Source organism: Ovis canadensis, chromosome 7 (assembly GCF_042477335.2).
Source record: "Ovis canadensis isolate MfBH-ARS-UI-01 breed Bighorn chromosome 7, ARS-UI_OviCan_v2, whole genome shotgun sequence".
Lineage (NCBI taxonomy): Eukaryota > Metazoa > Chordata > Mammalia > Artiodactyla > Bovidae > Ovis > Ovis canadensis.
Window position 1 is genome coordinate 30,548,172 of NC_091251.1, and position 27,220 is coordinate 30,575,391.

Here is a 27,220-nt window from a genome sequence, read left to right on the forward strand (position 1 = left end):
TGGGATTTTCCAGGCAAGAGTACTGGAGTGGGTTGCCATTGCCTTTTCCAAGAGGTGCTGTTAGAGAGAGTAAATGGAAGACAAAGATAAACAGGCATAATCCCTGCCTTGTGGGCTCATGATGTTGGGGAGACAGATAATTATAGTTACGTACACAGATAATTATAGTGCCAGGTGGTAAGTGCTATGGAGAGGGATGTGGGTAATGACCCTGCAGCATGGGAGAGAGACCATTAAACCTGGACGGGAAAGGTCTTTGGAGCTGAGTATGAGTTCCCAGGCAGAGGAGGAAAGGAGAAGGGAGAGGCATTTGAGCTGTGAGCTTAGCAGGGTTAAGGCAGAAAGGGAGAAGCCATGTGTCCTCCTTCTCAACTTCATCCATGCCATGAGCACAGTGCGGGAATAGGGGAGAGGGCAGCAGAGGAGTTGAAGCTGGAATGGAAGGGTGAGGCTGGTTTATGAGGTTTATGAAAAGTTTCAAATGCCATGGCACAAAGTAAGCTTGGATCTCATCTTCTGGAGAGTGAGAACTCAAGAGACATTGGTAAGCAAGAGAGTATTGCAGTAGGGCTAGATCTGGAGAGAGAAAATAGCTTTGATGGCACGAGGAGGAGTGAGTGGGCAAGGGAAGGACTGGAAATTGGGAATCCAGGTAGGGCCCATCTCAACCCATCTGCAGCCTCCTTCATCCCGCAGAGTGTTTACTGAGTGTCTCCTGTGCGCTCTGCTCTGCGTGGGATGCTGCCAATTTCCAGGGGATGCTTTCAAATTGCCTTCCTTCTAGGAGCCTGCTGATCCCAGCTGCTTCCCAGCGAGTGCTGGCTATTGACTCAGATGCAAATGGCCAAATCACCAGGCAGAAGTCTCTACTGGAAGGTTCCGAGTCAGCCTCTGGTCCAGAAGCCAGCACTCTTTATTGTGTGAATTACTCACTATTTTGACTTGTCCCGGTTGGCTTGGGTTGCAGGTAGTGGATTGCTGTTGAGAGCATGAGGCCAAATGGACCAGCCACCGAACAAAAGAACACACCCAGGCTCTGCACACAGAGAAGACATCTGCTTGTGTTTTCTGAGTAACTGTGCAGCCACACAGGGCGGCCTGGGGACCCAGGCACATGCTCCGTGTTATTTTCTAGTTACAACCGAGGATGATTTCCATGTGGCTGGTGATGAAAGAGTCAGGTCCATTTCAGAAGGGGGAGTGTTTCCGATTATGCAGATCACATTCAAATATTCACCTCATTCCATCCTTTTGGCCGGGCCGCCTTTGAATACTATGGGAAGGCATCCGGGCCTCCTTTGCACCACATTTAGGGAAGATCTTCTGTGCTGAAAGCCTGCTCTTGGCTGGCAGTGGGGACCCCTGGGCACAACCTGTGGGATTGCCTCTCTGTTGTGGTACTTGAAGTGAATCCATACGTGGCAAGGAATGTCAGCTCTCTTCCAGGAAAAATCAGAGCCTGTTAGCACTGGAAGGGACCCCAGCCCTCATCAAACCCAACCGGCTCGTTTTACTGATATGGAAACTGAGGTCCAGAGCCACAGACCAACGTGCCCCAAATCAGAAAGTGAGTTACAGTGGACTTGGGACCAGAACAAGGAGCCAGTCCAGGGTTTCCCACGAGCCTTCCCTTCCCTTCTCTTTCATCTTCCTACAGTTCTGATTGCTGTTGTACTTCCTTTCTTAAAAGTACATTTCAAATGGAGGCTGCTTAGCGTGGATCCCATGTTAGGTAGATATCCTTCTGTGGATGCTTTCCTGTCTCGTTTGATAAACTCTAGGTTGTCATCAAATTGAATGACAGAAGTGAAAAGGGTGGGATGAAAAGCAGGGAATTTGAGGGTAATAAAATAGTGTGGCTAGAGCATTTGGGGATTAGGAATTAGCAGTGCGTAGTAGAGCCCCAAACCCCAGACGGTAAGTCAGTTGGATGCTTTCCATCACAGAGGTCCCCAAACTCTGGGCTGGGAACCAGTACCTCCTGTCAGATCAGCATTAGATTAGAAATAAAGTGCACAATAAATATAATGTGTTTGAATCATCCCAAAACTATTCCCCCCACCCAGGTCCATGGAAAAATTATCTTCCACAAAATTGGTTCCTGGTGCCCAAAAGGTTGGGGGCCACTGCTCTAGAGGCATCCAGGGACCAGTGATTCTCAAACCAGAGGATGCATTCAAATCACTGGGGAAACTTATTTAAAATGCATATTCTTGGGCCTCACCCAGGAGATTCTTATTCACTAGGTTTGGTGTGAGATCCAGGGATCTGCGTGTCTCCAGCAGATGGGAGGCTGATGATGTTGTGGGTACCAGGTGGGTCACACATGGAGCAGCGACACAGGACTAGGACTAGGAGGACAAGGGTATAGCTGTGTTGTTCTCCAGTGTTTGGGTCAGACTGTGCTGCTGGAGAAGACTCCTGAAAGTCCCTTAGACAGCAGGAAGATCAAACCAGCCAATTTTAAGGGAGATCAACCCAGAATATTCACTGGAAGGACTGATGGTGAAGCTGAAGCTCCAGTATTTTGGTCATCTGTTGCAAACATAGATGCTGGGAAAGACTGAGGGCAGAAGGAGAAGAGGGCAACAGAGGATGAGATGACTGGATGGCATCACTGAGGCAATGAACATGAACTTGGGCAAACTCCAGGAGATGGTGAGGGACAGGGAAGCCTGGTGTGCTGCGGTCCATGGGGTCACAAAGTGTCAGACATGATGGGGTGACTGAACAACAACATATACTCAAGTATCATATTTATGGATGGATATGATGGAGTTTGATGAATTTAAGATCATTTACTGTCAGAATTCATCAACTCAATGAACACAGGTGTTAAGAGAGGGTCCAAGGGCCTGGCAGATAGACTTGGAATCTGCAGGGCAACAAAACTCATACTTACTTAGGTTTCGGGTGGCTCCCTGTCAATGGGTTTTCCTCTGTATGGTTCATGCTTTAGCTGAGGCTTGGTATTCCTCTTTCCACACATCTCCCTCTCTCTCTCCCTTGGCTTCCACCCACTCCTCCCCCTTTATGATGGTTTTGTGCAAATGCATCCTTTTAAAATGCATTTGTAGAGCTCTCTTATGTATAAACATTTGACGTGATAATCAAGGTTGAGTGTGTTTTACTCCAGTCTCCCATTTTTGTGAGATTCTTACATTCATTTTGCAGCTGCTGGCCTTGACATTATGCTGAAAGGTAAGAGTAGGGGCTTTTGCAGTCTATGTTGTAGCAGAGTCAAGATAGCTGGTTAAAATGTAAGGCTGAATTTGTGTCCCTGAGAAAACCATCATGGAGGTCTTTCATTTACATCTGGCTTGAGTTTGGAGCATCTTCATCATGATGCACCACCTCCCAGGACTCCTGCACAGGTAACACATATCCTAGCTGGGGGGCCAGCTCGATGTGCCTGCTTCTGTGTGCTCTCAGAGTTCCAAAGCTTTGCTCGCCGGGATGAAACTCCAAGGTGTGTTTTTGCCATGTTTGCTTTAGGGTGTTGATTTGGTTATGTGGCTAAAACCAAAGTCTTCTTTTCCAGTCTCTTCTAGAACAAGACTTTAGAATGTCAGACTTTGCATGTGACTCCCTTTCTATGAAGAACAGATGGTGGGTTTAATTTTGTAGAAAGAAAATTAGAAACCAGTGAAATCTTACATGATTTCACATTAGTACCGAAACCAAATTTCACATTAGTACCGAAACCAAATACATTGAAAACATTCAGAACTGTTCCTAGTTATGGATCTTCTGGTGGCAATGAGAAATTCCCAGGGCTTTCTGTGAGGAGGACTTCTACTAACACTCGGTTTATTCCATACTTCTCCCCATCCCCCAGCAGTCTGTTCTGAATCTTTCTCCATTTAATCTATTTATTTTTATTTATTGAGCAAGCAATATTATAACCATGACTGAACTTTTTTAAATTACAAGAAAACTTACCCTGGGTCCAGCTTGAGTAACAGATCGTATGTTTTCATTTTTCCATGTCCCCTTCCAGGCTTTGTTCATATGCCTACAGGATCTTTACATTTTTATAATCACAGTATAGTTACAATTTTGTATTTGGCGTTTTTCACTTAGCATTATATTACAGGACTCTTCGCATTGCTCTGTATTATTCATGATGATGATATTTCATTGAGTCATGAAGCCCCAGTTTATTTGACCATCCTATTTTAGTCAAATACATTCATCCGCCTTAAAAAGATGATGAAATAAAACACAGCCACCATCGTTCAGATTGTTGCTTCTCCAGCTCTTCTCTAAGCTCACTTGCTATCTGTCCCTGTGAACCTCCTACTCACTTAGTGCCTCCTATTCCATGGCGGCCTTGGTTCTCTGGTTACACTTACCGTGATCAACTGTTGTCCCTATATGAAGCCGCCAGCGCTGGATTCCTTTAATCCCGAGGCTTCTGCCAAGTCGGGACTACCTTTGGTCATCCCAGTCACTGCTTTCTCTCCAAGTAGTATGCCAAAGGCAGACCCAGCTTTTTTCATCTTCTCTTGGTTGCCACATATTATCTTATTTTCAGTCATTTAGATATCATGTGGGCTTCCCTGGTGGCTCAGATGGTAAAGAGTCCACCTGCAATGCGGGAGACCTGGGTTCGATCCCTGAGTTGGGAAGATCCCCTTGATGAGGGCATGGCAACCCACTCCAGTATTCTTGCCTGGAGAAACCCCACGGACAGAGGAGCCTGGCAGGCTACAGTCCATGAGGTCGCAAAGAATGGACACGACTGAGCGACTAAACACACACGGATATCATTTAGGATTCTTAACTGCAAGCCACAGAAACTAACATAAGCATTGCGGAACTCACTGTAACCAGCCTAGGAGGCAGATAGGCACTGAGGCACTCCAGAGAGCAACAGGAATGGTCTCAGAGCACAAGCGATGGGATCAGGATGAAGGACCCAAAGCTGTCTGTGTTCTTTTGGCCACTTTACTGGAGATTTCAGATTCCAGGGACCGTTCAGTTGGCTCACACTGCTTACCTTGGCTTCAGCTGTCAGGGTCCCTGAATACATTCCTGTTATACTTCATCCAGCATGGAGGGGGATTTCCTAAAGGACCCAGGGAAAAGGTAATAATTGCCAGGCTGCCCTGTGCATACATCCTTCCATCAGTATACATTTACACATCCCTCCCTAACGTTAACTTCCGTACAACAGATCCCAAAGTGTTGTTCATTAAAGCATCCAGCTCCAAACCAAAACCTTTGGGGGATTTTAATCCCCCTACTACCACCCCTTCTTTTGCACAAGTCAAGTTAAAATAGGGATGTGACTACCTTGATTCTCCTACTTCTCTGAATGCCTTCCATTTTTTCTGCTCCCTGGCTCATGCCCAACAGTGACTATTTAGAAAAATACTGTAATAACAAGCAGGTTTTTTAAGCTGATTAATTTGATTGCCCTGGATCTTGGCTGCTGTGCGCGGGCTTTCTCTAGTTGTGATGCACGAGATTGTTATGGTGATAGCTTCTTTTGCATGGGCCCAAGGGCAAGTGGGCTCCGTAGTTGTGGCGCACGGGCTTAGTTGCTCCTCGGCATGTAAAATCTTCCCAGACCAGGGACTGAACCTGTGTCCCCTGCATTGGCAGGCGGATTCTTAAGCACTGGACCACCAGAGAAGTCCCAAGCAGTTGTTTTTTATCTGAGGAAGGGGACTATTAGAAGCCTGGAGGATTTTATCCAAAGTGTACATCTCCTTGGATCCTAGCCTCATCCCAGGCAAGACATATCATAACCTCTGGGGAAAAGGCATGGCATTGTAAGTGTACTTTGAAAAATCTTCTCTTTCAATTCTCTTATCTTGCCTCTACATCCACCCTCCCCCATTCTCGAAAACCTCCAGTGGAATGGAGAGAGCACCAATTTGATTTGACAGCTGGATCTGCTTCTTACACATTATAAAACTCCTGTCGAATGATTTAAGTTCTTCCGGTGGAGGGACGATTGGAGCTCTCCTGTGCTCCTGCTTGGTGACTGCTAGCGTGTTTGCGACTATACTTCATTCTTTTATTTCATTACCCAATGACACTGCCAGATGTACATGAGAGTCAATCCTTGGATATGGGGAATGTGGGCTCCAGGACCCCCAAGGATACCAAAGTCTGCAGATGCTCAAGTCTCTTATTTATATAAGATGGTATGGTATTGTGTATAATCTATGTGCCTCTTCCCAGAAACTTTAAATAATCTCTGGATTACTTATAATACCTCGTACAATGTAAATGATATATAAATAGTTGTATAGTATAAATGCTATGGGCTTCCCAGGTGGTGCTAGTGGTAAAGAACCCACCTGCCAATGCAGGAGAAACAAGAGATGTGGATTCAATCCCTGAGTTGGGAAGATCCCCTGGAGGAGGGCATGGCAACCCACTCCAGTGTTCTTGCCTGGAGAATCCCATGGTCAGAGGAGTTGGGTGCGCTGTAGTCCAGAGGAGCCTGGTGGGCTACAGACCATGGGGTCATAAAAGAGTCAGACACAACTTAGCAACCTAACAACAACAGTGATGATATCTATAAATAGGTTTACTTTCCACATACTGTTCTACTTCTTGTTTTTTTTTTTTTTTTTTTACTAATTAATATATTACGGAGAGTTGTCCAATTTAACAGATATATATATATCTACCTCATTCTAACAGATGAGTTGTATTCCATTGCTTGAATGGATTAGATTTGAGAGGATTTAACCAAACTCCTTTTCATGGATATTCAGGTTGTTTCCAGAGTTTTTGGTTTTGTTCTTACGAAAAGTATTGCAATAAAAGTTTTTCTATATACAACTTTATTCACTAATTTTGAGTGTCTAGTCAAGGCTATGGTTTTTCCAGTGGTCATGTATGGATGTGAGAGTTGGACTGTGAAGAAAGCTGAGCGCCGAAGAATTGATGCTTTTGAACTGTGGTGTTGGAGAAGACTCTTGAGCGTCCCTTGGACTACAAGGAGATCCAACCAGTCCATTCTAAAGGAGATCAGCCCTGGGTGTTCTTTGGAAGAAATGATGCTACAGCTGAAACTCCAGTACTTTGGCCATCTCTTGTGAAGATTTGACTCATTGGAAAAGACTCTGATGCTGGGAGGGATTGGGGGCAGGAGGAGAACGGGACAACAGAGGATGAGATGGCTGGATGGCATCACCGACTAGCTGGACGTGAGTTTGAGTGAACTCCGGGAGTTGGTGATGGACAGGGAGGCCTGGCGTGTTGCGATTCATGGGGTCGCAAAGAGTCGGACACGACTGAGCAACTGAACTGAACTGAAAGGGTGAACTACTGAAAACAGAGCTGCTGGGCTCAAGGGTTTGTGCATTTAAAATTTGGTAGGTACTGCAAAGTTTCCTATTAAGAACTGCTCTAGTTTAGACTCCCATCAACAGTGAACATTCTTGCTGTATTGATATTGTCAAACTTTATAATCTTTACCAGTCTGATGGGGGTAAGTGGAATTCTGTTGTTTTAGTTTGCATTTATTTGATTACATGGAACATTATACAGTTTTCATATATATGTTGTATTTCTCTGCTATGCTAGTCAGCTTGGGCTGCTAAAACAAAATATCATTGACAGGGTGGCTTAAACAACAGGAATTTATTTATCATGGTTCTGGAGGCTGGGGAAAGTCCACAATCAAGGCACTGGCAGATTTGATGCCCCAGTGAGGACTCTTTTCCTGGCTTGAAGACAGCTGGCTTCTCACTATATCCTTAGATGGTAGAAAGACAGAAAGTGCTGGTCTTTCTTCCTCTTCTGATAAGGATACTAATCCAGTTAATCCTAAAGGAAATCAACACTGCACATTCATTGGAAGGACTGGTGCTGAAGCTGAAGCTCCAATCCTTTGGCCACCTGATGAGAAGAGCAGACTCATTGGAAAAGACCCTGATGCTAGGAAAGATTGAGGACAGGAGAAGGGGGTGATAGAGCATGAGATTGTTGGATGGCATCACTGACTCAATGGACCTGAGTTTGAGCAAACTCTGGGAGATAGTGAAGGACAGGGAAGCTTGGTGTCCTGCAAGTTTGGTATACGATCATGGGGTTGCAAAGAGGAGGACACGAACAACAACAATCCCATGAGGGGATAGGCCCCATCACATGACATCATCGAAACCTAATTAACTCCCAAAGGTGCCATGTCCAAATACCACCACATTGGGGTTAGGGCTTTAAGACATAAACTTACGAAATGTCTGTAAACTACCCATTCATGCCCTTTAAACCTACTTCCGTTGGGTTGTTTGTTTTTTTCTTCCTAATTTGTTAAAACTCTTAATAAGTGAGAGAAATCAGCAGTTTGGGGTCATTTGAGAAGTGCCTCATGTTTTTCTTCTTCAGTCCTGATATGTTGTGTGTATCTTGGGCAAAGGACAATGGGCTAGCAGCTGACAGAGCTTTGAGCTTTTATTACTTGTTTTTATCTCTCACTATGATTTATTCTTTGGTTTAGCTGTTTGTCACTGACTAACCAAGGTCCTAATTTTAGGAATAGTGTGTCTGAGAACATTTGGAATTTTTCCCATCCTGCCTTACAGAACACTCCTTGATCATCAGAAAGGAAGGAGAGAGGAGGGTCGTCAGGAGGACTAGGTGAAGTAGAGGGCGGATGGGAGGTTGATGGAAGTAGGAGGCTGATATCCAAAGCTCTCCTCCCTTTATTTTTTCCTTTGATATTTCTTTCTTTCTCTGCATTTCCCTTCCTTCTTTCCTTTCTGTTTCTCTGTTTCCCCCTTTGTTTCTGGCTGTGTACTATAAAAATACAATTCTGGAGCTTGTGGTTGGATTCTCACCATGGGGACCGAGATGGAATTTCAAATCACTCACCATAATTCAACTTTATAAATTAGAGAATTCTTATGAATAGAAGAGGATGGAATGTGGTTTCATGTTTTCTTTCCCCAGGGACCCTGCCCAGCTGGGCAATAGGAAACTAAGTCAAGGGTGGGATTAGTTCTAGGAAGTGGATTTTTAGCTGCAGTCAAAGCTAGACATTATAGACAATGCCTTAGTTATCTGTGTTCATGATAAATCAGGAAGTGATGGGTAACTGAATTCCCAAACGTGCCAGAAATATACTTCCTCTGTTTGATTATCCCTATTATCTTTCTACTAGGACTATCAACGTGGATTTATTTCTATTCATTTTACTCTTCTGTTTTCCACTAAAAACACAGACAGGGAGGCAACATGCTGCATGAAAAGCAAAAGTGCTCGAGTAGGAGTCATGTGTGTGCCTCAGTTGCTCCGCCTAACTCTTTGTGACCCCATGGACTGTAGCCCGCCAGGCTGTGGAATTTTCCAGGCAAGAATACTGGGGTGTGTTGCCATGCCCTCCTCCGAGGTATCTTTCCAGCCCAGGGATTGGACCTGAGTCCTCTGCATCAACAGACGGATTCTTTACCACTGAGCCACCAAGGAAGCCCAGAGTAGGGGTCAGGAGACCTCAATTTTAGTCCTGTCTGTGCCCTTCACTAGCCAGAGACTATGGGTGAGCCATATAGCTTCTCTGAGCCTCAGTTTCTTCCTGTAAAAGAGACAAAATAATCAGTCTCCCAGAGTGGCCCAGGGGCCCTGTAAAGTGGTGACCTGGGGTTAGTGGTGCCAGTGCCCCACAACCTGTCCCCATGCTTGTGAGCTGTCTGCACAGTGCTCAGCACAGAGAAGGAGCTCGACAAATGTCTGTATGCTTTTCTTCCTTGTCCTGGAAGGACCAACAGACTGTGTTAATTTCCTATGGCCATTGTAATAAATAACTACAAACTTAATGGCTTAAAGCAACAGAAATTTATTCCCTCACAATTCTGGAGGCCAGACATTCAAAATCAAGGTATTTTCAGGACTGTGCTTCTTCTAGTAGCCAGGGGTGAATTCTCCTTACTTCTTTCAGCTCGTGGTGTACTTCTTTCAGCTCCTGGCCTGTGGCTGCTCAACCCAGTCTCTGCCTCTATGGTCACGTGGCCTTCTCCTCTGTCTTCTAAGGACATTTGTTATTGGATTTAGGGCCCCCTCCTCCCCCCAGAAGAGGATGATCTCATCTCATCCTTTAATTACATCGACATTGGCCCTTTTCCCCAATAAGGTCACATTACAAGTTCTCAGGGTTAGGGCATGGACATATCTTCTGGGGAAAGCCACCATTCAAACCACTCCACACACTCTAGGAATTACTTTATATATCAAGCCTGCGACCTGATTCGACACTTTTTTTTTTATAACCACCCAGTGAATCCATCATCAGTTTATTAATAAATCAGGATATGTCAGAGAGGAGAAGAAAGAACAAAAGCTTGTTTTCTGTTTGCTGTGTTTTGTATTTACAAATAAGAGAAAAGCCTTCTCTGCTGGGTTCCAGGTTTAGGACTGATGAGTTGACTGTATTTGCCACTCGTGTGGCCATCCCCGTCTAATGTTCACATCTGGTATTATGAAACTGCAGCCCTTCAGTCACAGAACCTTCTGTCCTGACCTTGCTCTAACCATGTCTCCTGCTGGCTCCGCCCACATGACCTCTGACCTCTCACTGCAGCTCTCTGAACATGGTGCCCGTAGACTGGCAGGCTGACATCCAGCTCTGGGCTCGAACCTATGATTAGATGGTTCTTTGCTGAGCTGCTCAGCCCTCTCACTCATCCTGCCTTCAGGGACCCAGTTTAAACTCTCAAGGTCATCCAGAGACCCCTCTGTGCCCTGGAATGTAGTTGAGTGACAATGACAGCGCTCAGCCACTCAGTTGTGTCCGACTCTTTGTGACCCCATGGACTGCAGCCCGCCAGGCTCCTCGGTCCATGGGATTTCCCAGGGATACTGGAGTGAGTTGCTATTTCCTCCTCCAGGGTAGTTTCCCATGGAGGGAAGGTCAAACTCGTGTCTCCCACCCATTGCGGGTAGATTCCTTACCACCGCACCACCTGGGAAGGCTGTAGTTGAAGGAAGGAGGCCTCAGCTGAACAAGCCCCATGGTTTCAGGGTAACTGAGTGCCAGGACTCTACCCTGGAGCTGAGACCTGGAGGACTTTTAATGACCACAGTGTGCTACAGCAGTGGCTTACACTCACTCCCTGAGCACTCACTCGCCTTAAGCACTTGGGTGGGTTTCCTCAAAGAGTCCTCACACCACCCTCTGAGGTAGTCTTGGCTCCCTGTCTCCAGGTGCTGTGAAGGAGTTCAACCTTACTGGGTTTGTTCTACACAAAGGGGAAGACAGTCCCTGTACCTCTCACCTCTCAGGGGTATCCTGGGGAGGCGTATAACTGTGAAAGGTCTTCAAACTCTTGGACTTTTGGGCAAACAATGCTACCCAAAACCAATATCTAAAAAAGGAAAAAAAAAACGCTGAGGCAGTCTGGAGGCATTTATGCATGTCATATAGAAGCCTGAAGCTCACTGAAAAACCCTCCTTTTAGGAAAGTCATAGTGTTGCTCACGGCTTCCCCAGTGGCTCAGTGGTAAAGAATCTGCCTGCAATGCAGGAGACCCCAGTTCAATTCCTGGGTCGGGAAGATCCACTGGAGAAGGGATAGGCGACCCACTCCAGTATTCTTGGGCTTCCCTGGTGGCTCAGCTGGTAGAGAATCCACCTGCAATGCGGGAGACCTGGGTTCGATCCCTGGGCTGGGAAGATCCCCTAGAGAATGGAACGGCTTCCCATTCCAGTATTCTGGCCTGGAGAATTCCATGGACTGTATAGTCAGACCACAGGGTTGCAGAGTGGGACAGGACGACTGAGTGACTTTCACATAGTGTTGCTCGGGGTCAGGGTAGGGAGGACATTCCAGGGGAATGATTCAGAAGCTCGAGAGCAGTCTGCTGGAGAGAGAGCAGGCAGTGCTGGAACTGCCTATACTGGGGGCTGAGCAGACTCGAGTCCAGCCTCTGCTGCAACCACATGACTGAGGCAGGTCACAGGTCTCTGATCCTTGGGTGGGAAACTTCGTCTCTGAAAGGTGAGAATGTTTGTAACCAGGGATGCCAAGAGGACTGGAAATTACATGTGCTATCTGGCACCAAGTGGATACCAGAATAATTACAGCTATTTTACCGTGATTCCTCCTCTGAGGACTTGTCAACCCATACCCTACCCAGCCAGGCAGCCGGTTCCCCGGGAGACTCCCCTAGTCTTGTCTTAGCTGCATAAAGCTCTTTGCTGCTGGGTCTAGTCCATTTGTGCAACCTGGGGTGCTTCTCTCCTTGTTCTCAGGTCCTAGCTCAACACTGGTATACAGCTGGTACTCAGAGCCTGTCTGCATCATGAAGAAACAGAAGGGTACCCATGCTTAGCACTCTGCTTGGCATGATAGCTCTCTGTGAAAGGGCCAATTAAATGCATGGGAATGTCGAATCACCTTCACTTAAAAATATCACTTTCTGACATTTTTAATCTCTCCTGATTCACCACGGAAGCAGAAAAGATGAAAAGCAGAAAAGATCATTATGGTTTTACCAAGCACGGATTTAGTGCCTGCTCTCTGCTGTGTGTGTAGATATCCTAACTTAAATCTTCTTGGAGCCTGTGAGGTAGGTAGGTAGGTACCATCCCTCTTTAGGACACAGAGAGCTTCAGAAACTTTGTGGTTGTACTGGTACAAGTGGCAGGGGTGTGATAGGGGCATCTGCTTCTGCAGCAGGGCCTCTAAACCCTGATACTGCATTGCCTTTACTGCATGGAGACACTGGGCCTTGGCCTCCTCACCGACTTGAGGGAAGCCCTGTCCTTCTAGCCTGGACCCCAAAGACCTGAGGGGTAAGCCTCAGTTAAGATGTGAGAGCAGTGCATTGCACTGTCCAAGGCCATGGTCCCCAAAGCCAGGGTCACATAGGTGAGCCCTATGCACGTGTGCCTTTATGTGTCCCTTCCTTTATTAAAAAAAAAATATATATATATATATAAAATATATAAAAATAATTATATAAATATAAAAAATATATAAAATATGTATATGTATATATAGTTATGTCTTTGTATGTCTTCCTTTATATATGTATGTATGAATGTATGTATGTATGTGTGTGTGTGTAGATATATGTTCATTCTATTTTACTACTTCGTCTGTATGAGGATGAGTATAACCCAAGCTGGATTCTATTTTGTTTTCAGATTTTAACACAGGCCCTGTGCCAACTTGTGCCTAATGGATAAGCCTTTTGGGTTATCCACGGCCTACGCGGGTTAAGCAGGAGCGGGTATTGCGGTCCCCTAACAGGCCTCTGTCTCCACAGGTCCCGCAGCGGATGGCTGTGGCCGAGGGCGCCCCGGAGGACGGCGGTGGCGGCGCCCCGGGCGTGTGGGGCTCCTGGGGGCCCTGGTCCGCCTGCTCGCGCAGCTGCAGCGGCGGCGTGATGGAGCAGACGCGGCCCTGCCTGCCCAGCTCGTACCGCGCACGCGGGGGACCACGGCCCGGAGCGCCCGCGCGCGCCTTCACGGGCCACGTGGTGTCAGCCGTTCGCACATCGGTGCCTCTGCACCGGAGCCGCGAGGAGACACGCGCCCCTGCCGGCCTCAACTCTAGTCGCCAGGGCCCGGCGCTGCGAGGCAGCCGACACCCGCAGGCCCGGGGCCGCGAACCCACGGCGGAGAGAAGGTACCTGCCCTCCCGACCCCCGGGCGCCCTCCCGCTATCGTCCCTGTACCTGCTGGCATGTGCCACGCTCGCCATTCTTCATCATAGATCTCGCGGTTAAAGCTTGGCTTCTGCCAGGTGGGGAGGAATTCTTGGTTCCACGGATCTCCTTCCATCCTTTGATTTATTTTGCAGCCTTTTACAGCACTGAGGCCACTCCCACCCACTCTGTGATTCTGAATTGTCTTCAAAGTGAAGCTGAGTTTAAGAATGTCCTTAAGCTCAGCTTTAGGGAGGCCCTGAGGAGGACTGAAAGAGCTGCCTGGAGCGGGGAAATCTCCTTCCTGGTGCTCCTCTAGCGCTGGGGAAAAGGGAGAATCCTGGCCGCAGGCTGTGTGGGTTTGAGCGAAGAACACAAAACAAGGGGCTTTTTAAAGCCAAGAGCTGGCATGAGTTTGGAATCCCTTGAACAGGTTGGGTGTCTGGAGTCTAACTTGCTCCCAGCCTATAGATTTCAGGATTCTATGAATTCTTCTAGAAAGTTTCTCCAAAGTATTTTGAGTGAACTCACAACTGTGAGAATATGTCTAATTAATTAGACATATTCTAATTAGATCTAGATATTTTTTAGAGTCAACAAAATCAGAATAGTTGTATAACTCTCCAAAGCCTTAGGTGGCTAGGCTAGCATAAATAAGCCAAAATAGGCAGTGCCCATGGCAAGGCAGGAATACAGATGCTGAGAAAAACTTGTTAGTGAATGAATCAACCAACATTCACAGATTGTTCAGTATCCCTACTGCAGCATTTGTTGAGCACCCAAGGTTCATGATAAATTCTGAGAGAATATTCCTATGAAAGCAATTTTTTGTTCAGTTGTATAGTCCTTTCTGACTGTTTACGACCCCATGGACCACAGCACACCAGGCTTCCCTGTCCTTCACTATCTCCTGGAGTTTGCTAAAACTCATGTCCATCGAGTCAGTGATGCCATCCCACCATCTCGTCCTCTGTCAGAGAATGAAAGCAAAAAACAACAAACATTTACAGGAAGAATAGCAAGTATAAGGTATGCTCACTGTGCTTAACAAAAGTGAAAGTCTTTGTCGTTCAGTTGTGTCGGACTCTTTTCGATCCCATGGACTCTATGGGATCCTCTGTCCATGAAATCCTCCAGGCAAGAATACTGGAGTGGGTAGCATGTCCTTCTCCAGGGTATCTTCCTGACCCAGGGATCGAACCTGGATCTCCTACATTGCAGGCAGATTCTTCACCATCTGAGCCACCTGGGAATCCCCGCTGCGCTTAAGAAATACTTAGTTTAGTCATTAAGCCAAATTAATGCCCAGTTCAGGGAGGGTGCAAGTGTATAAGATGGGCTGCCTGGCCCCTCTTGTCAGTTGCAGTTCAGACATTAGCATCGATGGCCACTGTGGTTAACACTGCCTGAGTCCTTTTCAGCTGCCAGCCACCTAGAAATAGAGAGGAGTTACAACCCATCCACCCTTGCCTGCACAGGTCTTTCTTGACCCGGTTGTTAGGATTTTGGAGAGAAAGGGCCATTTCACAGAGTAGATGCTTTGGCCGAATCCTGAATTGATAAACCAAATTTGAGCTGATAGAAGGGAGAGTCTGGAGGCCTGGCTGGCCTGCCAGTTGGAGAGTAAAAGAGAGATCACCTGGGAGAAGTTGCTTCCGTCTTTCTCTGTTCCTGCGTATAGACCCAAGGACCTCCCAGTATCACTCTGGGACTGAGAGGCTGCTGCTTCTAAAGCCAAGGGTTTGGTTTGTGTTATCTCTCTTCATCCTGACCACAACCCCATAATAACATAGCTCTCCAGTCCCTTATCTGAAATGCTTATGGCAGTGGGCATTTTAGAACTCAGAACTGTTCGGAGTTTAGCAAGGTGATTCAGGGCACATTTCACACGGTAATGGCATTCCTTCCATGGCCTGGGGCAGCACCCCATCAGCAAACACATTACTACTGCTGCAGTGAAGCCTGCAAATGTTCACATCAGCTGGGAAGGGAAAAAAGACCATAAAAAGCCTTATGTCAGTTAAGGCGAGGCTTGCTGCCCAGAGTTTTGGTACCAAACAGAACAATGCAAAAAGTAAAGGAAAGACAAAAAGTTGGTTTTCCAAACGCTTGGTTTCAAAATTGCAGATTTATAACAGCTTATGGAATGCCTGTTCTGTACCAGCCACTGTTCTTGTCTCTTTTCACGGACAACCCTATGAGATAGGTACTAATATCATCCTCATTTTAGAGGTGAGGGAACAGAGGCCCAGAGAAGGGGTGTAACCTGCCCAAGGTCACACAGCTTGTCTGTAAAGAGTCAGGATTGGAACTCAGGCAGTTCTGGCTCTAAGGATGTGATGAAGTGTTACACATGAGGATCTAAGGCCCGAAGAGGTTTAAGTGATTGCTCAGATTCCTAGAGCCATGAGAAAGCTGAGATTTGAAGATGCTACTGACTCCAACCTCAGATATGCAGGTGACAGCACCCTTATGGCAGGAAGTGAAGAGGAACGAAAAAGCCTCTTGATGAAAGTAAAAGAGGAGAGTAAAAAAGTTGGCTTAAAGCTCAATATTCAGAAAACGAATATCATGGCATCTGGTCCCATCACTTCATGGCAAATAGATGGGGAAACAGTGGAAACAGTGTCAGACTTTATTTTGGGGGGGGCTCCAAAATCACTGCAGATGGTGACTGCAGCCATGAAATTAAAAGACGGTTACTCCTTGGAAGGAAAGTTATCACCAACCTAGATAGCATATTCAAAAGCAGAAACATTACTTTGCCAACAAAGGTCTGTCTAGTCAAGGATATGGTTTTCCCAGTGGTCATGTATGGATGTGAGAGTTGGACTGTGAAGAAAGCTGAGCACTGAAGAATTGATGCTTTTGAACTGTGATGTTGGAGAAGACTCTTGAGAATCCTTTGGACTGCAAGGAAATCCAACCAGTCCATTCTAAAAGAGACCAGTCCTGGGATTTCTTTGGAAGGAATGATGCTAAAGCTGAAACTGCAATAGTTCGGCCACCTCATGCGAAGAGTTAACTCATTGGAAAAGACTCTGATGCTGGGAGGGATTAGTGGCAGGAGGAGAAGGGGACGACAGAGGATTAGATGGCTGGATGGCATCATTGACTCGATGGACATGAGTTTGAGTGAACTCCGGGAGTTGGTGATGGGCAGGAAGGCCTGGTGTGCTTTGATTCATGGGGTCGCAAAGAGTCGGACATGACTGAGCGACTGAACTGAACTGAACTGAACTGACTCCCAGATCCCTGGAGTACTAGGGACTTCTCTTCCAGCCTCTGTGGTTGAGAACCCAGGAGAGCTGCCTGGGGAACAGGCTCCAGTTGGCTGGAGGCCTGGGCTGCAGGCATTCCAGCCCATGCATTTTGGCAACAGGAATTTTTTTTTCTTCTAACTTATTGACAAGGGGCCAATTACTGTTTACTATGAAGTTCCTACAAGTTTCTATCATGCTTTTGTAATTTGACAGTTTCAGATGAAACAATCCAAATATTAGCCTGGAAGACCCACACTGCTGACAAATGTGGAGCTCTTCCTAGCTGACAAAAATCACATTTGCTTATATTTATTAGTCATTAGGAACTTGCATAGCATATGTGACCCCAGAAGAGATGTCAGTGTGTTCTCTGGATGGCTGTCTGCCTCACTCTCTGTTTCAGGTTCAAGGTTTGAAGCAAAGGCCATTGGGGGTTTAGATGTTTAAGAAACTGTTAGATTGTTATGCTAGCCAACTGAAAACCTAACTGGAGCCAGATAACAAATAAAATAAAATGATACAACCTTCTAACAAATATTTATTAAGCATCTAATATGTTGTAAGGCCCCAGACAGACACAAAGGTATAAAAACCAGATTAGGGATGCTCCAGGTTCTTACTGACAGTTAGAGCAGTTGTTTGCAAATGTAACTTTTTATTTTTTTTTGCATTCTTAAAAAAAATTTTTTTAATTGGAGAATAATTTCTTTACAATGTGTTTATTTCTGCTGTATAATAATGTGAGTCAGCTGTAAGTATACATATATTCCCTCCTTGAGCCTCCCCGTGCCATCTCGCCCTGCTAGGTCATCACAGAGCGCTGAGCTGAGCTCTCTGTTATACACTTGCTTCCCACTAGCTGTCGGCTTACGCATGGTAGAGTGTATATATGTCGGCGCTACTCTCTCAGTTCGTCTCACCTTCTCCTTCCTCCGCTGTGTCCACCAAGTCCATTTTCTACAGCTGTTTCTCCATTCCTCCCCTGTGAATAGGTTCATCTGTACCATTTTTCTAGACTCCATATATATGCGTTAATATATGATACATGTTTTTCTCCCTCTGTATGAGAGACTCCAAACTTTCTTTTTTTAAGTTTATTTTTAATTGGAGGAAAATTGCTTTACAATGTCATGTTGGTTTCTGCCATACCAAACTTAACTATTTTTTGAAGCGTTAAGAATCCTGTCTGCAAAATCAGTCTTAGGTAGAGGCTCAGTTTGTCACACAGACAAAAGCTGAGCTGCTCTGGTTGAAGCCTCATAGGCCTTGCTGTAGAAATCCAGGGTCTAGATCCAAATGCCGCAATGGTTTTCAACCTCTGTTGACCATAAGAATCCTTTGCCCATCTTTTAGAAGTCTTGACACCCTGGTTACATCCCAGATGAACATCTGGATCTCAGAGGGTTATGCTTGGATGTCTATATAATGTCAGTCCAGCCAAGGCTGGGAACCACTGATCTGGAAGTATCTCTTTAGAACCTCAAGGTTCCGTGGTAAGTCATTTAGGAATCAGTATTGTCCAGCAGAACTTTCCAGGTTTGGTGAGCACCTGGAATCACTTGCAGTGGGGTGGGGAGGTTTGTTAAAAGTGGGGTTGCCCATATGTATAAAATAGGTAATTAATGAGAACCGACTATGTAGCCCAGGGAACTGTAATCAGTGCACTGTGGTGACCTAAATGGGAACGAAAACCAAAAGAGAGGGGCTATATGTATAGCAGATGCACTTTGCCCTAGAAACTAGCACAACATTGTAAAGCAACTATCAGTTCAGTTCAGTCGCTCAGTCGTGTCTGACTCTTTGCGACCCCATGAATGGCAGCACACCAGGCCTCCCTGTCCATCACCAGCTCCCGGAGTTCACTCAAACTCATGTCCATCGAGTCAATGATGCCATCCAGCCATCTCATCCTCTGTCGTCCCCTTCTCCGCCGGCCCCCAATCCCTCCCAGCATCAGAGTCTTTTCCAATGAGTCAACTCTTCACATGAGATGGCCAAAGTACTGGAGTTTCAGCTGTAGCATCATTTCTTCCAAAGAACACCCAGGGCTGATCTCCTTCAGAATGGACTGGTTGGATCTCCTTGCAGTCCAAGGGACTCTCAAGAGTCTTCTCCAACACCACAGTTCAAAAGCATCAATTCTTCGGTGCTCAGCTTTCTTCACAGTCCAACTCTCACATCCATACATGACCATTGGAAAAACCATAGCCTTGACTAGATGGACCTTTGTTGGCAAAGTAATGTCTCTTCTTTTGAATATGCTATCTAGGTTGGTTATAACCTTCCTTCCAAGGAGTAAGCGTCTTTTAATATCATGGCATCATGAAAATCACCATCTGCAGTGATTTTGGAGCCCCCCAAAATAAAGTCTGACACTGTTTCCCCATCTATTTCCCATGAAGTGATGGCACCAGATGCCATGGTGTTCGTTTTCTGAATGTTGAGCTTTAAGCCAACTTTTTCACTCTCCTCTTTCACTTTCATCAAGAGGCTTTTTAGTTCCTCTTCACTTTCTGCCATTAAGCAATTATACTCCAATAAAAATTAATTTAAAAAATAATTTAAAAATAGCATAAAGAAGTTCTAAAATAAAGTGGAGTTGCCCAATCCCCACTCTCTCCCTTGCTTAATGAGGACTTTATTTTGTAGGTCTGTGCTGTGTCCTGTGTAGCTTTATTTTAAATGATTTTGGTATGCTCCAGAGTTTGAGAACCACTGCTCTAAAAAGTTGGGAAACACGTGAGTGTAAATGCCTTCCGGACGATGGCTACCATTTTGGAGCTTTCATATGTACATATGCTATGTCGAATGCACTGTAATTCTGGCTTGGCAAAAAGTTTGTTTGGGCTTTTCCATGAGATGGTACAGAAAAGCCCAAATGAACTTTTTGGTCAACCCAGTGTTTACAGCTCACACGGCCCTATGAGGAGGTTGCAAAGACTCACATTTTACAAATGAGAAAACTGAGACTCTGAGGAATGAAGTGACTCCACCAAGGTCTCCCACTTCAGAAGCAGTGGAGCTAGAATTCTCAGTAGGTCTGTCAGAGTCCAGCAGTAAAGCTCTTATCTCTGAAATGAGTATTTTTCAAATGGGCGTTTTGAAAGTGAGGCTTCTCGTTTCCAGCAGGTGTGGTCCAGAAAAGCTAAGTGGAGGTTAGAGACATGTCTTGAAAAGTGGGTGAGGTTTGGTAGTCGAGATTTAAAAGGACTGCTTCTCTTCCTCGCAGTGTTTAGCTCTCTTACCAGGGAAATCCTTGCATGTGGTCCTGGGCACCAGAGGGGTTCAAAAGAGTTGGAAGCCATGGTCCTTGTCCTTGTGGGCCTGACACTGAGTCTGGGGATGAGGGGCAAACCCACAGAGCACTGAAAGGGCCAGAAACAGTGAAGATGTGACCAGAGTTCAGGGAAATTGGAAAGTCCTTGTGGGATGGAGCTGTCAGGAAATACTGCACAGAACACATAGAATTTGAACCCAACTTTGGCGAATAAATACAATTTACTTGGCTGGAATTATGTGGAAACTTCTTGAGTCTACCATTTGTTTGCCATATCAGATCTTTGTCTCATTAAAACACACACACTCACACTTTAAAAAACCTTAGAAATCGTGTCATTACTGATTGGTGCTCTCTCAAGCATCCTAAAGTTATTTAACTCCTCTGAACCTCAGGGGCTTCATCTTTCAAATAAGAGCAGCATATGATAATATCCATGTTCCAATGCTCTTCTCTCAAATCATCCCACCCTTGCCTTCTCCCACAGAGTCCAAAAGACACATGTACAACACCCAAGGCTGATTCATGTCAGTGTATGGCAAAACCACTATAATATTGTAAAGTAATTAACCTCCAATTAAAATAAATAAATTTAAAAAACAAAACAAAAAACAAATAAGAGCAGCAATGGTAATACCTATCATATGGGATTGTGGAGTCTTGAAATGAAATAATATTTGCATTGCCTGGTCCATAGTAGTTGCTCAGTAAATTATAGATCTAATTCCCATTATGAATTTAGAGGCTGGGTAGTAGTGTGTTAGATAGTTCCAATTAGAACTCTCATTAAAGTCATCTGTACTTATCATATTCCTCTCCGACTTGCCCTTCTAGAGAGCCTTTTTCAAAGTTAAAGGTAATACTCATGACTTAAACTAAGTTTGGTAAACTAATACTTCTCTGTTTGAGATGAAAAATGAAAAATTTCTCCAATATTTACCCCAAAATTATTAGTAGTAACTTACATATATAATGACTGTATATAATGTTACATATTGGTTTGGCCAAAAAAATTCGTTTGGGTTTTCTGTAACGTGGAAAAATCCAAACTTTTTGGCCAACCCAATATCCAGTAACGCTGAAACCATCTCTACCGTGAACTCCAAAATCTGTGTGGGATCACAGGGGAAACCAACTAGCCACGGTCAACAGCTGGCCATGCAAAAGTTTTCACATAAACTATTTGCTTTTAAAGGCTTCCTCTGAGCTATAGGGCTTAATTCAGCGAGATGACCTGGGCATTACCGTTTTGTGTTTCATTTTCGTTTTAATTCAGTCAACGTTCCTCGTGTATTTGTTACGAACCAGGCCCTGTGCTAAATACAGAGGTATAGTCAGGGAAAGGAGGTGTGGTTTTCAAGGACCTCCACACCGAATGAGCAGACAGCCCAGGGATAACCACCAGAATGCAGGGTAGTGGGTGTCCTGCCCATGGGGTGAGTGAAGGGTTGCAGGAACACAGAGGTGGAGCTCATTCTTGGAGAAGTAAGTTACCTGGTGGTGGAAGTCCTGCCTTGCAGGGTGAGTTTGCATTACTCAGGTGGGAAAGAGCTGGGAAGTACTTGGTAAGGATGGAAGATGGCGGTGGTTTGGTGACGCAAGAGGAACAGAGTCTCCTTGACCTCAAGGAGTGCATGTTGGTGGGTTGGGGGAGGGAGACAAGCAGACATTGGCAAGACCAAGTGCTCTCTTAAGAGGGGTACTCAGGGCGTGGGGAAGGAAGGCAGGGGCAGAAGGAGGCCTGGGGAGCCCGAGAAGGCATCACAGAGGCAGTGATGACTGAACTGAATTTTGAAGAAGAAGGATTTTAGCACAGGTCATTCCCCAAAAAGCAAACTGCGAGGGCATGGTGAGCCTGTCATGTTCTGGAAGTTCTCAGTGGTCTGATGGGGCTGGAGCACAGGCTGTATATGAGGGTGTGTGCAGGTGAGACTGGTTAAGTCCACAGGCTCCTTTCCAAGGATGGGTTATCAGGCAGTCCTAAGGGGACTGAAATAGAATTTCTTTGAGAGAGGCAGTCCCTGTAAACATGGAAAACTAACTCTTTTCCATCTTAAAGCAAGATGGTGTCTCCATTGGATAGTTGGTTTAAATCTCTTCTTAATGCCCTTGGGATTTTTCAAAATATTTGGCTCTGCCACCCTGTGCCCCATCTCCGTAAAGCTTAGGAAGCTAGGGTTTACTGCCCGGGAGCTTGGGCTTGCTCTTCCAGTTTTGCAATAGGTGTTTCAGTCTCCTATTGATGCTGTAACACTGACCACAGATTTGGTGGAGAAAAACAGCACAAATTTTTCTCTTACCGTCTGGAATTCAGAAGTCTGAAATCGAGGTATTGGAAGGGCTATTTTCCTTCTTGGGGCTTCAGAGGAGGATTTTTTTCCTTTTTTCCAGCTTGTGGAGTCAGCCTGCCTTCCTTGGCCTGAGGACTTTTCCTCCCATCACTCAGCCCTCTTGCCTCTGTCATCTCATCTCCTTCTCTAAATCTTATCCACTGATCTCCTTTTATAAGGACCTTTGTAATTACATGGCACCCACTCAGATAATCCAGGATAATCTCATTTCAAAATCTTTAGCACACCTGCAAAAATCACCTTGCCACATAAAGTTACTTTTCACAGGTTCTGGGGATTAAGTATGTGGGCATCTTGGGATGGAGTGGAGTGGGGTGGGGAGCATTAGCCAGCCTACCATAATGTACATGCATTTGGGGGTCTTAAGAATACCCTAGTAACAGGACAGTTTCTGTGCTAGCGGAACCACCAGCCACTTCCGCACATCACGCCTGGTAGCAGTCTATGGGAAATCCAGCATCACGGGTTCCGGCAGAACAAAGAACAGGAAGGATGCATTCCCCATCTAGCCCTCATGTGCTCTTCTTTGGGACAGGCAGTGTTAATCAGGACAGTGATAATGAAGTTAAACATAATAGTTGCCCAGGGCTGCTGGCATAGAATAAAGAACTCTGTATTCCAGTCCAGAGTCCAGGGTCCAGTCCCCAGCTCTCGCTAACGCTTTGATCTTGGGGAAGTCACCTCATTTCTCCGAGCCTTGGTTTACATGTTTATAAAATAGAGGGATTTTATCCAGTCATTAAGGTCTCTGGCCTGATGTTGATGTGTTGTTGTGGTCTGACTGGATTGCTCTTCTAAATGCTCCCACCGTCCTTCTGCCATCCGGAGTGATGGAGGGATGGTGGCTGGGAGGCACGGCTCTCAGACCTGTTTTCCAACATGTTCAGGAATGCCATGGCTTTCTCTCTCTCTCTGAATCCACAACATAACCCACTGTTCAGACTTCTGCCCCATCACATGAGTTTTTCTTAAAAGTGCTGTCCACACGTCAGAGCCCCTCTTCTTGGTCTCCCCCTGGGCCTTTTCACTGGAGGCATCTGCGTGTGTTTCCTCGCCTGGAGAAGCTCCGGGCTGGGAGTCATTACACCCTGCTTCCTGTCTCATGGCCATCATTTGCTAACTGGACGACCTTCGGGAATCACTTCATCTAATCTATAAAATCTGCATAATTATTTGTCTCTGTCTTCCATACAGTCCTGCAGAGAGGGTCAGTTGAGGTAACAACTGTAAAAGTACTTCAGAAATACAAGACACTGTTCAAAACCAACATGGCGTGATAATTTTATTATCACTGACCAGATCACCTTTGGGTTTTTAGAGCCTTGTATCTTCTTCTGTAACATCTTGTCTGTACATACACGTGCGTGTGTGCATGTAGTGTATACGTGTGTGTTTGCTTGAAAGATCTGTGGTTTCGAAACAGGACAGACAGGATCAGCCCTAGATCCTAGGCTGTCCCTCCATTTCCTACCTCTTCGGGGAATTGTCTTTGGCTTATGGGTAAGAATCATTTGTTTTTTAAGCTCCTCCTTTCCTGCTCACTTTCTTGGAGGCCATTTGCATTTCATCATCAATAACTCTGGAGCACTATGTTATTTCTGTCCCAAGGGCCCCTGGAGCCAAGTGGGCCCCTTCATGATGCTGCATAGGAAATTTTGCTGTTAATTAAACTTCACAAAGCCCACTTGCCATTTTCCTGACCCTCTGTTGAAACTTAGGGAGTCTTGTTACATCCAAGAGGGGCAAAAACCACACAGCAAAAGACGGGAAAGCTTTTGGCCTTGTCTGTGTTTCTCCTTGGAAAATCTCCCTGATAATCTGGGCAGTTAGCAGAGCAAGCAGGTACATCTGTTTTTAAAATGCAGACTCTACATTTTTGGTGTTTTTTGTTTTCTTCCTGCAAGTAAAGTTTGGTTTCTTTTCCTCCTTTTGAAGCAGGATTTCCACTTAGTCCCTGAATTGTTTGACATGAAGTTACCTGTTGATGCTAACCAGATAGACGGTGTTTTAATATGCTTTGGTTTCTGAATCTGAAACCTTAGCCCCTTTTTGGTGCGAGTGTTTGTAACAGAGCCGGACCCGCTGGTATGTACGCTTCTGCCTGTAGGTTAGGAGAGATTGGAGCCAGATTTTAAGCTTGAGTGACTCTGCTCTCAGACAAGGCTCCAAAGAGCCCTTGTTCCTTTCTTGTGGCATTTCATTAAGTGTCAGAAGTATTTCATTAGTTATCAGAACAAAGATCACATTTGCCATAAGAATGCTGCATTGAATCCCCTCCAAGTCATTCATAACTCAGGGTTCCAGAAGAGAAGGGTGATGGGCTCTGGAAAAAGCCTGACAGCAATATGTGTGTCCCAGAAGGGGATTTCAACCTTGCATCCGGGACCCCTAGGGCTTCTCCTTGGATGCTCGCCTGGTGGCAGTCAGAGATGCCTTTGTGTGAGGATGGTGGGGGGGAGCACATCTTGTACGTGAGGCGTACTGTCATTTTCTTTAGTCACCCCCTTCTTGCACACATTGCTGATTTAGTTGTAGTAAAGAAAATTATTTTTGTAGCACCTGCTATGTGCCACAGTAGTCACATGTGTATTTGAACCTTAAGCAGCCCCGTTTTACGGTTGAGACCACTGAACTAAGGTTGAAAATCCCCATCGTCCTGCTCCTTTAAGGGGTGGAGCGGATCAGAGTGCAGGATTGCCTGACCTCAGCCGCTTCACTCTTCCCACTCCAAGCCTGTAATGTGGATGCAGGTAATTTATCTGTGACAGAGTTTGGAATACAGAGGCTATGGCGTCACTGTTGGTTTTCATGGTTAAGTACTAACAGCCCCTCAAGAGCATTTTGAGTCCTTACTTTTTTACCTTAACTATGCGCACTTTCCTGGGCATATAGCTCTTCTGGCTCATCTCTGTTAATTGTAACAAGGCCAGCCACGATGGATGTTTATTGAGGGTTTACTGTGTGTAACAGGCTGAATACAGCTCTCTCCTCCTACCCACCCCAAAGGTATTGAGTCCCAAATGAAAAAGACTTTGCAGATATAATGAAGGATCTTGAGATGGAGAGATTATCTTGGTGGGCCCTGCATGCAACCATGAGTGTCCTTATAAGAGATGGGCAGACGGAAATTTGACACCCAGACACACAGAGGAGAGGTGATACAAAAACTGAATAGAGAGCGATTGGAAGGTGCTGTTCTTGAAGATGGGAGGGATGGGGCCACAAGCCAAGGAAAGCTGGCTGCCACCAGAAGCCAAAAGAGGCCAGGAAAGAGACTCCTCAGAGCTTCCTGAGGGAGCACAGCCCTGCCAACCAACAACTCCATTTCGGTCCATTGACCCTAATCTCGAACTTCTGGCCTTCAGAACTGTGAGAGGATCAATTTCTGTGGCTTTTAGCCACTGAGTTTGTGGTAGTTTGTACAGCAGCGACAGGAAGCATACGCAATATTGAAGGCTCTGAGCTAAACCTCTAGGGACTCTTATGCATAAAGTAATCCATATTATCCTTTTTTTTTAAGTACAAGATCTCTGCACTCAGAGAGATGAAGTAATGAGCCTTGGGGCCCAGAGCTAATAGATTGGAGAACAGGGCTTTGAAATGGAGTTTGGCTCTAAGCCTCTGCTCTTAACCGCTGTATAGTTCTTTCTTCCTGTCCTCTGACTTATTTCTCGGCCTCATGCCCTCTACATCAGGCCTAGGTCAAGATCAGGCCTTGCCCCAGAGACTTCCTTTCCCTCTTTATGGTTTGACTTTCAGGCATGCATTATTTTCTTTTTCCTATAGAAACACTTAGTCCCTCGTGGGCCTTGTGGATCCAGCAGCAGTTAGCTAAGATTTCCCTTTTCCTCAGTGATGAGAACATGTGGGCTAGTGCTAAAAATGTTTTCTTTCTGGATTTGGAGGGAAGCAATAATTTTCCCCACCCTGTTTTCCAGTAAATTCTCATTCCAAGCAGTCTATCCCTGTAATCCTTGGTGAATGGCATTTGGTATTTATAAGCTGTACTCTGTTGCAGCAGTTTAAGCTCCTTAAGAGCTTACCATTCATTCATTCGTTCAGTAACATTTGTTAATATCACAGTAATATCCATTCATGTAGACTTTCTATCTTGGAAAGTTTAATATCTTTTAGACTCAGTTTCCTTATGTATAAAATTGGAGTAATGACCCACTTTACTGTTTGCAGTGAGAGTTAATGGATAACATGTATAAACCATTTGGCAGGTGTTCAGTAGTTGCTGTGATCTGAATACTGAATTTATGTAAGTACATGATGCTATTTGAGGAGATGGAGTAAAGTCTAGGACAAATCTCTTTTTCCTTCAATTAACTCAGGGTAACAGAACTGCATCTAAAAAAGAAAAAAAAAACACTTCTCTAATGTAAGTAAGAATGTTATGAATTTTTTTCACACATGACTATTATAATAGAAATATTTCATATTTAAAACAAAGAAAAAATATACATGGTACATGGGTACACATTAAGTGGTATGTGTGAAAGAGGAGACATTCAGAGTATGAGAGAAACACCGTTGCTTCCTCCATGGACGATTCACATAAAAAATGTTCAGGAAATGTAAGTTTCATCAACACATTACTGTTCCATTATTAAATTCAGGAGCATGTACAGAAAATAGTGCTTCAGTTTGCTTCAACCTGCTGGGGGTCAGCCTCTGGGGCAGAGAGCACTGTTTGAGAGGCCCCGGGGAGA

At 45.3% G+C, this 27,220-nt stretch overlaps 1 protein-coding gene across 3 annotated transcripts in view; it reads left to right on the forward strand.

Annotated features, from left to right (window-relative positions):
* THSD4 (thrombospondin type 1 domain containing 4) overlaps positions 1 to 27,220 on the forward strand; it is a 689,604-nt gene that overhangs the window by 113,627 nt on the left and 548,757 nt on the right. For all 3 annotated transcript variants that reach the window (XM_069595555.1, XM_069595553.1, XM_069595554.1), the window contains one exon: positions 13,234 to 13,595. In XM_069595555.1, the coding sequence (XP_069451656.1) occupies positions 13,234 to 13,595 (362 nt within the window). The remainder of the gene's footprint in view (positions 1 to 13,233; positions 13,596 to 27,220) is intronic.